Genomic DNA, 13,310 nt, shown 5'->3' with positions numbered 1-13,310 from the left:
CCTCAGGCACAGTGCTACTTATGGGGCAGCGACTATCAGCCAGGTCACCTTCTGTTGTGACACTGGTCACTGGCACAGCACCACCTGCTTCATGGTCCCCGTGCCTCTCCCCATTACCCTTAGCATTGACCTTTGGTCCTGCTAGGGGATCCTCAGCAACATCACCCCGCAGAGTGACATGGCTGAGTTCTCCTGCACCTTCCAATACAACATCATCATCCTCATCAACATCATCATCATCAGCAGCAGCAGGTAAAGCATTGACATTTACAGTATCAGTATTAACCTTACCAACCGTATCAGATCGAGGAGGGGTGTTAGGGACATAATAAGCAAACATCCTCCCCAAATCAGTCCCCAACAAAACATTTGCAGGTAGGTTTTTGGATACTCCCACTTCCTTCACCCCACTCCCCGCACCCCAATCAATAACAACCCGGGCCATGGGCAAGGGGCATCGGACGCCCCCAATCCCGGTGACAGTCAGGGTCTTTCCTGGAATAAGCTCTTAAGTGGACACCAGTTCGGGTCGGATGAGGGTTCGTTCGGCCCCAGTGTCCTTGAGGCCTACAGTGACAGTGTCCCCCACCATGACAGACTGCAAGTTTTCACAGGCCCTCCCAACCAGCCCACCCACCAAAAGAACTGATGCACTAGGCCCTGGGGCCTTGGATGGGGGGTTCTTCCTCTGCTTCTCTGGGCAAGTGGCGCTGAGATGACCAGTCTGGTTGCAGAGATAACACCTGCGGGCATCAGATGCAGGCCGGGCTTTGGTAACGGGAAAAAGGTCTCCGGTAGGTCGGCTGGCAGGGGCAGGGATGGTGGTTGATGGCTTACCCCCTTTCCAGCTGGCGACGACCGGCTTCCGCACCTCTGGTCTCCGGTTGGCCTCGTAGGTGTCTGCGATCTGCGCTGCTTTATTGGCATCTGGTGGCTCCCGATCCATCACGAACTGCCGTACCTCAGTCGGACACAGATGCAGGAACTGGTCTTTCACCATCAGATCCTTTAGCTGCTCAAAGGTGGTCGCTGACAGTCCTTGGATCCACTGCTCAAAGTTGGTTCGGAGCCCATGCACCACATCGCTGTAACTGTCGTGCGGTCCACGTTGGAGGTTCCGGAACTTTTTACGGTACACCTCAGGGGTCAGTTGGAACCTCTGGATTAGGGCCTCCTTAATGGCATCATAGTTCCCATCGAGGCTCGGAGGAAGAGCCACAAACACATCCAGAGCTTTGCCTTGCAGCCCTGCAGTTAAGTATCGGGCCCACTGGTCCTCAGGCAGCTGGTATTGTCTGCAAGTCTTTTCAAAACCCCTCAGAAAGCTGTCGAGGTCGCCGTCCTTTTCCATCACAGGAAAATGCTCTGGACGGGGCTTAAACAGGGTCGCATTGTCGGTCTCACCGTTCCGTGAGGTGGATGCTGGGATCCCGAGTTGGGCCATCTGCAGTTCATGGGCCCTCTGGGCTTGGGCCTCTTGCTCGGCTCGCTCGGCCTCTCGCTGGGCTCTCTTGGCCTCTCGCTCGGCTCTCTCGGCCTCTTGCTCGGCCTCTCGCTCGGCTCGCTCGGCCCTCTCGGCCTCCTGGTGCTGCTGAATGACTTTCAGCTGTCCTTCATGATCCTCTGCAGGAAGTTGCTGTAGAGCCATCTGCAGATAGGGGTCCACGCTGCCCTGGTCGCTGACGCAGCGTGCGTCTACAGGTGGGACCCCTGCAGCAGTACTGTCCATATCTCGGCTGACCCCTGGCCCTGCTGAGGTTTGGAGACGGGCTTTTTCTGCTGGCTGTACCAGAGCTCCCCAACGACGACCATGATCACCAAAATAAGAATAGAAAAGAAAAAACGAAGAAGGGTAGGGGTAACTGCTACACATACAGTATTGTCTCAGATCTAATAAACACTGAGTTCGATCTTCAAAACTTTTGTGCAGGGTCCAGGTAAGAACCGTGCAAGTTTTTAGTGAGAGGAATGATTGCTCAAACCAGATCACTAATGTCCTATGAACCCACCGCTTGCCACCAATTGTCACGAAAACACACTTGGTCAGACCTTGCAGCCCTCTGGCGCCCCCTTATCCTGCTGGTCAAACACGGTATTGACCAAGGACAAGCACGGGCGCAGCTGCTCTAATTTATGTCAACTATTGTGACAGGACGTATATATACCACCAGTTCCTTCCAGGAACGTATATATACCTCCAACCAGCCACCCTCAAACCACAATATCACATAAATACTGGTATACTGCCACCACCGATCGCTTAACAGGTGGATCGGGTACCCTTTAGGTAACGTGAATTAGCGGGTGAGGAACGTGATTGCTCGACATAGGACAAGAAGAACGAAGCTGGTAAATAATAATGATTTACTCCCGAAAGTGGGCAGTGTTTACAAAATATATACAAGATATTACAAAAGAGACAATTTACATGTATGCATAAACAGTTATTAAAATAAAAGGGGTAAATAATAGCAAAACCTGCGCCACGAGGTGATGGTCTCAGATTCTGTGGGGGGGGGGGGGGAAATTAGGTGTGATTCCTCCACGCAGCGAGGATTGTATGCGTCTGAAGTCCCGGGGTAAGAATGAAGTAAAATGGCCGTTCTGGTTTTTAGTAAGGGGCCAAAACACTAAGAGACACCCATGTTGTTTACCTCACACGCGGGCTCGGTTTTGTGAACCCACCCAGCTGCATAAGACATAAAAATCCTTCAGATTTCATATCTTGGTATGTCTCCCACATCCAAGATGGAGACATCATGTTTGCCGTCACCAATATTCATGAAGATGGATATCAAATATGATATCTCTATGATGTTCAGAAGCTCAGAACCCATTTCCTGGGTTTCCGGTGGTCTCTTAGTTATGCAAGATATACTATAATAATTGGAAAAAGGTGAGCATTCCAAAAATGTGGTCCCTGTGTTTGTGACTGTCATGTGCATTATTAAACTCGACATTAAAAGTTTGTCCAGTTAAACAATAGGATTGGAGGGAAAATGCAGGGGGTGGAGATTTAAGACATCTCTCATTTTTAAAACTAGGACAAAAATACATTTTGCCTGACAACTGATATAACCTCCAGACATTACATGATATGTGACTGATATCAGCCTCTTATAATGCTCCAGTACTGATATAACCTCCAGACATTACACCATATGTGACTGATATCAGCCCCTCTTATAACACTCCAGTACTGATATAACCTCCAGACATTACATATGTGACTGATATCAGCCTCTTATAATGCTCCAGTACTGATATAACCTCCAGACATTACACCATATGTGACTGATATCAGCCCCTCTTATAACACTCCAGTACTGATATAACCTCCAGACATTACATGATATGTGACTGATATCAGCCTCTTATAATGCTCCAGTACTGATATAACCTCCAGACATTACACCATATGTGACTGATATCAGCTCCTCTTATAACGCTCCAGTACTGATATAACCTCCAGACATTACACCATATGTGACTGATATCAGCTCCTCTTATAACGCTCCAGTACTGATATAACCTCCAGACATTACACCATATGTGACTGATATCAGCTCCTCTTATAACGCTCCAGTACTGATATAACCTCCAGACATTACACCATATGTGACTGATATCAGCCTCTTATAACGCTCCAGTACTGATATAACCTCCAGACATTACACCATATGTGACTGATATCAGCTCCTCTTATAACGCTCCAGTGCTGATATTATTCGGGGGCCCCTTCTCTGTGCGGACCCTTCTCCGCCTCCTTCTCGCTGTCTCTTCACTTAATTAAAGCAATTTCCAATTTGTCTCCGATGAGGTGAAATTACTTCCTGATTCCAGAGCGGAGAAATAATTACACGAGAATTAACAGTCTGCAAATATCCATAAGCCGCGCACAATGTATGGAGAGTGACAGGCGGCAGGGGCCCCGGGGGCCACAGGACAGCTACTGTAGAGAGGAGAATGGCCACAATTCATTATTGCAGCTGCACTCACTGTTCTGCTGTTACATTGTGTCTTATCCTCCAGTAACCTCCAGAGCTGCACTCACTATTCTGCTGTTACATCGTGTCTTATCCTCCAGTCACCGCCAGAGCTGCACTCACTATTCTGCTGTTACATTGTGTCTTATCCTCCAGTCACCTCCAGAGCGGCAGTCACTATTCTGCTGTTACATCGTGTCTTATCCTCCAGTCACCGCCAGAGCTGCACTCACTATTCTGCTGTTACATTGTGTCTTATCCTCCAGTCACCGCCAGAGCTGCAGTCACTATTCTGCTGTTACATTGTGTCTTTTCCTCCAGTCACCTCCAGAGCTGCACTTGCTATTCTGCTGTTACATTCTGTCTTATCCTCCAGTCACCTCCAGAGCTGCACTCACTATTCTGCTGTTACATTGTGTCTTATCCTCCAGTCACCTCCAGAGCTGCACTCACTATTCTGCTGTTACATCATGTCTTATCCTCCAGTCACCTCCAGAGCTGCACTCACTATTCTGCTGTTACATTGTGTCTTATCCTCCAGTCACCTCCAGAGCTGCACTCACTATTCTGCTGTTACATTGTGTCTTTTCCTCCAGTCACATCCAGAGCTGTACTTGCTATTCTGCTGTTACATCATGTCTTATCCTCCAGTCACCTCCAGAGCTGCAGTCACTATTCTGCTGTTACATCATGTCTTATCCTCCAGTCACCTCCGTAGCTGCGCTCACTCTTCTACTGTTCCTTCGTGTATTATCCTCTAGTCACCTCCAAAGCTGCATTCACTATTCTGCTGTTACATAGTGTCTTATCCTCCCGTCACCTCCAGAGCTGCACTCACTATTCTGCTGTTACACTGTGTCTTATCCTCCAGTCACCTCCAGAGCTGCAGTCACTTTTCTGCTGTTTCATCAGGTCTTATCCTCCAGTCACCTCCAGAGCTGCAGTCACTATTCTGCTGTTACATCATGTCTTTTCCTCCAGTCACCTCTGTAGCTGCGCTCACTCTTCTGCTGTTCTTTCGTGTCTTATCCTCTAGTCACCTCCAGGGCTGCAATCACTATTCTGCTGTTCCTTTGTGTCTTATCCTCCAGAGCTGCGCTCACTCTTCTGCTGTTCCTTCGTGTCTTATCCTCTAGTCACCTCCAGGGCTGCATTCACTATTCTGCTTTTCCTTTGTGTTTGATCCTCCAGAGCTGCGCTCACTCTTCTGCTGTTCCTTCGTGTCTTATCCTCCAGTTATCTCCAGAGCTGCGCTCACTCTTCTGCTCTTCCTTCGTGTCTTATCCTCCAGTCACCTCCTGAGCTGCGCTCACTCTTCTGCTGTTCCTTCGTGTCTTATCCTCCAGTCACTTCCAGAGCTGCGCTCACTCTTCTGCTGTTCATTCGTGTCTTATCCTCCAGTCACCTCCAGAGCTGCGCTCACTCTTCTGCTGTTCCTACGTGTCTTATCCTCTAGTCACCTCCAGGGCTGCAATCACTCTTCTGCTGTTCCTTCGTGTCTTATCCTCCAGAGCTGCGCTCACTCTTCTGCTGTTCCTTCGTGTCTTATCCTCCAGTCACCTCCAGAGCTGCGCTCACTCTTCTGCTGTTCCTTCGTGTCTTATCCTCCAGTCACTTCCAGAGCTGCGCTCACTCTTCTGCTGTTCATTCGTGTCTTATCCTCCAGTCACCTCCAGAGCTGCGCTCACTCTTCTGCTGTTCCTTCGTGTCTTATCCTCTAGTCACCTCCAGGGCTGCAATCACTCTTCTGCTGTTCCTTCATGTCTTATCCTCCAGAGCTGCGCTCACTCTTCTGCTGTTCCTTCTTGTCTTATCCTCCAGAGCTGCGCTCACTCTTCTGCTGTTCCTTCGTGTCTTATCCTCCAGTCACCTCCAGAGCTGCGCTCACTCTTCTGCTGTTCCTTCGTGTTTTATCCTCTAGTCACCTCCAGGGCTGCAATCACTCTTCTGCTGTTCCTTCATGTCTTATCCTCCAGAGCTGCGCTCACTCTTCTGCTGTTCCTTCTTGTCTTATCCTCCAGTCACCTCCAGAGCTGCGCTCACTCTTCTGCTGTTCCTTCGTGTCTTATCCTCTAGTCACCTCCAGAGCTGCGCTCACTCTTCTGCTGTTCCTTCTTGTCTTATCCTCCAGTCACCTCCAGAGCTGCACTCACTCTTCTGCTGTTCCTTCGTGTGTTATCCAGTGTGTATGATGCAGAGTGAGACCCTCTTGTTTTCCGGACCCCCTTGCCGCCTCTTCTCCTTCCATATCGGGTGTGATCTGCTTCGTTCCCATGTTTTTGGCTTTGGGCTCGGAGATGTTTCTCTCTGAAGGTTACGTTTCTGCGCTCGTGACCTCGGCTGTCAGGTGGAGCTTGTCCGGGGGTCTTGCCGTCTTCCTCAGCATATGTTCTGCTCTGCGCGGAGGAACCGTGCCCCACAGAGAAACTGAAAGACGCAGGAAGGTCGCAGGAAAACTTCCCGTATTCACCTCCTAAGTCTTCGATGGAAAGTGCAATATTTTTATAACTATTCATCCGGGACATTTGGGGTTAATCCCGTCAGCGTTTCACCGGTTTTCCTGTTTTTGTCTTTCAGATCGCGTTCTCGCAGCACAATACCATCATGGACCTCGTGCAATTCTTCGTCACCTTCTTCAGGTAAAACCGGCGCGGCCGCAATATGAAATGCAAAATAATGGGATTTTCCAGAATAAGGCACCAAATGAAAACTCCCATAATGCATCAATAGGCCCTCGCCCTCCTGCCAGTCCCACCACACTGGGGTCTCTCGGGTGACCGGCCCTTTAATCTAACACTGGTTACAATGTTTCATTGTTGCATTCTCTGAGGTCATGTGACATTCTATTCAGATCCGCAGCGGAACCGATGGAAGAGAAGCGTCTTCATTCCTGAGGGCACCGCTTATTACACAGGAGGCTGCATATGAACTGTCCACCTAAGATAACTGGGCCGGGTATCGTCCGTCCACCTCTGACGACCCTGCGGTTTATAATAGTCCGTGGGATAATGGCAGCGTGCAGGCTTTATTAGTCTCTTCTGCCGCCTGGCGCTCGTTGTCCCTCCATTGGTGGCTTTTTATATTCGGGACGAGCGCCGTGGGCCCCAGAGAACGACTGCGGCTCAGCGGCCTCCTCTCGAATGACGCTGATGAGGGTAAACGCGCTCATTTTCCGCACCGCGTGATTTACCCTAAGATTTGCTTTCTTTTGCCCATATTCCATGTTCGGCCGCGGCGCCCGGCCATGTCCTTTTTGGCGCAGCTAAGCGAACATGACGTGAGATGACGACTCTTCAGGCTGTCAGCCCCCCGGGACGTCAGCCATGAAGGGCGAGCGCGAGATTGTGGGAGGGCGATGAATTCTGCAGCTTATTATTTCAGGGGTGAGATACATTGTGTCTTCCCTGCGGCTTCATCCAGTCCCAGACGATCATGTTACGCTCTTCTGCCGCTGCGATGTGTAAATGTAACGCACCGACCGCCGTGCGAGCAGCCAGTCACCCCAGTGTACGGGAGGGTCAGGAAGAGAGGGGTGCACAAACTTATGTCATATCCAGATCCGTATCTAAGCCAGCCATGTGTGATACTGCCTGCTGAGCTGCAGAACCACAACTAGGCGCTTATCACTGAGTCATTGTGACCCCCCGCTCTCCCCCGAGTCAGTGTGACCCCCGCTCTCCCCCGAGTCAGAGTGACCCCCCGCTCTCCCCCGAGTCAGTGTGATGTGACCCCCCGCTGCCCTCCGAGTCAGAGTGACCCCCGCTCTCCCCCGAGTCAGTGTGATGTGACCCCCCGCTGCCCTCCGAGTCAGAGTGACCCCCGCTCTCACCTGAGTCAGTGTGACCCCCAGCTCTCCCCCAAGTCAGTGTGACCCCTGCTCTCCCTTGAGTCAGTGTGACCCCCCGCTCTCCCCCGAGTCAGTGTGACCCCCGCTCTCCCCCGAGTCAGTGTAACCCTGCTCTCCGCCGAGTCAGTGTGACCCCCCGCTCTCCCCCGAGTCAGTGTGACCCCCATTCTCCCCCGAGTCAGTGTGACCCCTGGTCTCCCTCGAGTCAGTGTGACCCCCCCGTTCTCCCCCCGAGTCAGTGTGACCCCCCCGCTGTCCACCGAGTCAGTGTGACCCCCCGCTCTCCCCCGAGTCAGTGTGACTCCTGCTCTCCCTCGAGTCAGTGTGACCCCCTGCTCTCCCCCGAGTCAGTGTGACCCCCGCTCTCCCTCGAGTCAGTGTGACCCCCTGCTCTCCCCCGAGTCAGTGTAACCCCTGCTCTCCCTCGAGTCAGTGTGACCCCCCGCTCTCCCCCGAGTTAGTGTGACCCCTGCTCCCCCTCGAGTCAGTGTGACCCCCGCTCTGCCTCGAGTCAGTGTGACCCCCGCTCTCCCCCGAGTCAGTGTGACCCCCGCTCTCCCCCGAGTCAGTGTTACCCCGCTCTCCGATGAGTCAGTGTAACCCCCGCTCTCCCTCGAGTCAGTGTGACCCCCCCGCTCTCCCCCCGAGTCAGTGTGACCTCCCGCTCTCCCCCGAGTGATACTGCCTGCTGAGCTGCAGAACCACAACTAGGCGCTTATCACTGAGTCATTGTGACCCCCCGCTCTCCCCCGAGTCAGTATGACCCCCCACCCTCCCCCGAGTCAGTGTGACCCCCCGCTCTCCCCCGAGTCAGTGTGACCCTCCACTCTCCCCCGAGTCAGTGTGACCCCCACCGCTCTTCCCCGAGTCAGTGTGACCCCCACTCTCCCCCGAGTCAGTGTGACCCCCGCTCTCCCTCGAGTCAGTGAGACCCTGCTCTCCGCCGAGTCAGTGTAACCCCTGCTCTCCCCCGAGTCAGTGTGACCCCCCCGCTCTCCCCCGAGTCAGTGTAACCCCTGCTCTCCCTCGAGTCAGTGTGACCCCCCGCTCTCCCCCGAGTTAGTGTGACCCCTGCTCTCCCTCGAGTCAGTGTGACCCCCGCTCTGCCTCGAGTCAGTGTGACCCCCCGCTCTCCCCCGAGTCAGTGTGACCCCCGCTCTCCCCCGAGTCAGTGTGACCCCGCTCTCCGACGAGTCAGTGTAACCCCCGCTCTCCCCCGAGTCAGTGTGATCCCCCCGCTCTCCCCCGAGTCAGTGTGACCCCCCCGCTCTCCCCCCGAGTCAGTGTGACCTCCCGCTCTCCCCCGAGTCAGTGTGACCCCCCCATTCTCCCCCGAGTGAGTATGACCCACCTCTCCGCCGAGTCAGTGTAACCCCTGCTCTCCCTCGAGTCAGTGTGACCCCCACTCTCCCCCGAGTCAGTGTGACCCCCTCTCTCCCCTGAGTCAGTGTGACCCCCGCTCTCCCTCGAGTTACTGTGACTCCTGCTCCCCCGAGTCAGTGTGACTCCTCCCTCTCTCCACCGAGTTCAGTGTGACCCCCCGCACTCCCCCGAGTCAGTGTGACCCCCGCTCTCCACCGAGTCAGTGTGACCCCTGCTCTCCCGAGTCAGTGTGACCCCTGCTCTCCCCCGAGTCAGTGTGACCCCTGCTCTCCCTCGAGTCAGTGTGACCCCGCTCTCCGACGAGTCAGTGTGACCCCCCCGCGCTCCCCCAAGTCAGTGTGACCCCCGCTCTCCACCGAGTCAGTGTGACCCCTGCTCTCCCTCGAGTCAGTGTGACCCCCCCACGGTCTCCCACGAGTCAGTGTGACCCCCACTCTCCCCCGAGTCAGTGTGACCCCCCCACTCTCTGAGAACTTAAGTGGATGTTTCTCCCTACCATCAATTTAACACACATTCACAGTACCGCTATACACACAGTACCACTATACTCACACACACAGAGTACACACAGTACCGCTATACACTCACACACATACACAGTACCGCCACACACACACACACAGTACCGCTATACACTCACACATATACACAGTACCGCTACACACACACAGTGCCGCTATACACTCACACACATACACAGTACCGCTACACACACACAGTACCACTATACACACACATAGATACACAGTACCGCTACACACAGTACCGCTATACACTCACACACATACACAGTACTGCTACACACACACATACACAGTACCGCTATACACTCACACACATACACAGTACCGCTATACACACACACAGTACCGCTATACACTCACATACATACACAGTACCACTACACACACACAGTACCGCTATACACACACATACATACACAGTACCGCTACACACACACAGTGCCGCTATACACTCACACACATACACAGTACCGCTACATACACACAGTACCACTATACACACACATAGATACACAGTACCGCTACACACAGTACCGCTATACACTCACACACATACACAGTACTGCTACACACACACATACACAGTACCGCTATACACTCACATACATACACAGTACCACTACACACACACAGTACCGCTATACACTCACACACAGACACAGTACCGCTATACACTCACACAGTACCGCTATACACTCACACACATACACAGTACCGCTATACACACACACAGTACCGCTATACACTCACATACATACACAGTACCGCTATACACTCACACACATACACAGTACCGCTATACACTCACACACAGTACCGCTATACACACACACACATACACAGTACCGCTATACACTCACACACTCACACAGTACCGCTATACACTCACACACACACACACAGTACCGCTATACACACACACACATACACAGTACCGCTATACACTCACACACATACACAGTACCGCTACACACACACAGTGCCGCTATACACTCACACACATACACAGTACCGCTATACACTCACACACATACACAGTACCGCTATACACTCACACACATACACAGTACCGCTATACACTCACACACATACACAGTACCGCTATAAACTCACACACATACACAGTACCGCTATACACTCACACACATACACAGTACCGCTACACACACAGTGCCGCTATACACTCACACACATACACAGTACCGCTATACACTCACACACATACACAGTACCGCTATACACTCACACACATACACAGTACCGCTATACACTCACACACACACACACAGTACCGCTATACACACACACACATACACAGTACCGCTATACACTCACACACATACACAGTACCGCTATACACTCACACACATACACAGTACCGCTATACACTCACACACACACACAGTACCGCTATACACTCACACATACACACAGTACCGCTATACACTCACACACAGTACCGCTATACACACACACAGTACCGCTATACACTCACACACAGTACCGCTATACACACACACAGTACCGCTATACACACACACACACAGTACCGCTATACACACACAGTACCGCTATACACTCACACACATACACAGTACCGCTATACACTCACACACACACACAGTACCGCTATACACTCACACACACACACACAGTACCGCTATACACTCACACACAGTACCGCTATACACTCACACACACACACACACAGTACGGCTATACACTCACACACATAGACAGTACCGCTATACACTCACACACATACACAGTACCGCTATACACTCACACACACAGTACCGCTATACACACACATACACAGTACCGCTATACACTCACACACATACACAGTACCGCTATACACTCACACACATACACAGTACCGCTATACACTCACACACACACACAGTACCGCTATACACTCACACATACACACAGTACCGCTATACACTCACACACAGTACTGCTATACACACACACAGTACCGCTATACACACAGTACCGCTATACACACACACAATACCGCTATACACTCACAAACACACACACAGTACCGCTATACACTCACACACAGTACCGCTATACACACACACAGTACCGCTATACACACACAGTACCGCTATACACTCACACACATACACAGTACCGCTATACACTCTGTAACGGGTCCGGGAGGCGGAACCTCTGAGCTACTATACAAGGGGGCGGCCCTTGTAAGGGAGCGGGTGGCAGTCTTTGGGTGAACGGACAGGGAGTTACGGCAAGTGATCAGGGCAGTCTCTGGGTAAGGGGTAGGTACGACCTGTGATGGCAGAGCCTCCGGGTAGGCTAGCAGGCAGATGGTAGATGTGTGCTCCCAGGTGAGCAAGCGAGAGTCTCTGGAATAGCAGGTGGTCACGGCACGTGACGGCGGAACCTCCGGGCTGGCAGGCAGGTAGGTAACGGAGAAGCGCTCCCAGGTGAGCGGGCAAGAGTCTCTGGAATAGCTGGTGGTCACCGCACGTGACAACGGAGCCTCCGGGCTGGCAAGCAGGCAGGTAACGGAGATGCGCTCCCAGGTGAGCGGGCAAGAGTCTCTGAGATAGCTGGTGGTCACCGCACGTGACAACGGGACCTCCGGGCTGGCAAGCAGGCAGATAACGGAGAAGCGCTCCCAGGTGAGCGGGCAAGCTGGTCCATAGACAGACTGACCGGAGTAGTAAGGCAGACCGTCGGACCTCAGGCTAGCAGACAGGTAACAAGTATTCAGGCAGGAATCTGGCAGGTAACTGGCAGGAAACTGGCAACAGGACCTGAGGGCTGAAGCACAGGTGAGACACAGGTGCAAACAACATTGCTCGGGCACCTCCATTTTGGAGGAGGTGCCTTATATATGATGAAGTCCTCCGGCCATTGGCCGGGGACTCCTTAGGACGGCGCGCGCGGCCCCTTTAAGAGGAGGGGAGCGCGCGCGCGCCCTAAGCACAGGGGCCGGGAAAGAGCGCGCGCTGAGAGCAGAGCGGGAGGAGGACGCCGGGCACGGAGCAGAGCGGTGAGGGGAGCAGCGTCCCTGCCTAGCAGAGGGCAGGGACGCCAGCGCTACACACTCACACACACACACAGTACCGCTATACACTCACACACACACACAGTACCGCTATACACTCACACACTCACACAGTACCGCTATACACTCACACACACACACAGTACCGCTATACACACACACACTCACACACAGTACCGCTATACACTCACACACATACACAGTACCGCTATACACTCACACACACACACACAGTACCGCTATACACTCACACACACACACAGTACCGCCACACACATACACACACAGTACCGCTATACACTCACACATATACACAGTACCGCTATACACACACATACATACACAGTACCGCTACACACACACAGTGCCGCTATACACTCACACACATACACAGTACCGCTACACACACACAGTACCACTATACACACACATAGATACACAGTACCGCTACACACAGTACCGCTATACACTCACACACATACACAGTACTGCTACACACACACATACACAGTACCGCTATACACTCA

General features: G+C 52.5%; 1 protein-coding gene across 1 annotated transcript in view; it reads left to right on the top strand.

The window, feature by feature from the left end:
- The window catches only part of ATRNL1 (attractin like 1), a 1,189,422-nt gene that overhangs the window by 733,808 nt on the left and 442,304 nt on the right, over positions 1-13,310 (top strand). The window contains exon 25 of the mRNA XM_073684631.1: positions 6,564-6,625. Within this exon, the coding sequence (XP_073540732.1) occupies positions 6,564-6,625 (62 nt within the window). The remainder of the gene's footprint in view (positions 1-6,563; positions 6,626-13,310) is intronic.

Source organism: Phyllobates terribilis, unplaced genomic scaffold, assembly GCF_046119375.1.
Source record: "Phyllobates terribilis strain yellow unplaced genomic scaffold, ASM4611937v1 Scaffold_5__5_contigs__length_657084704, whole genome shotgun sequence".
In the NCBI taxonomy this organism is placed as follows: domain Eukaryota; kingdom Metazoa; phylum Chordata; class Amphibia; order Anura; family Dendrobatidae; genus Phyllobates; species Phyllobates terribilis.
Note: the sequence above shows the minus strand (reverse complement) of the source record. Positions and strands in the feature narration are given on the sequence as shown.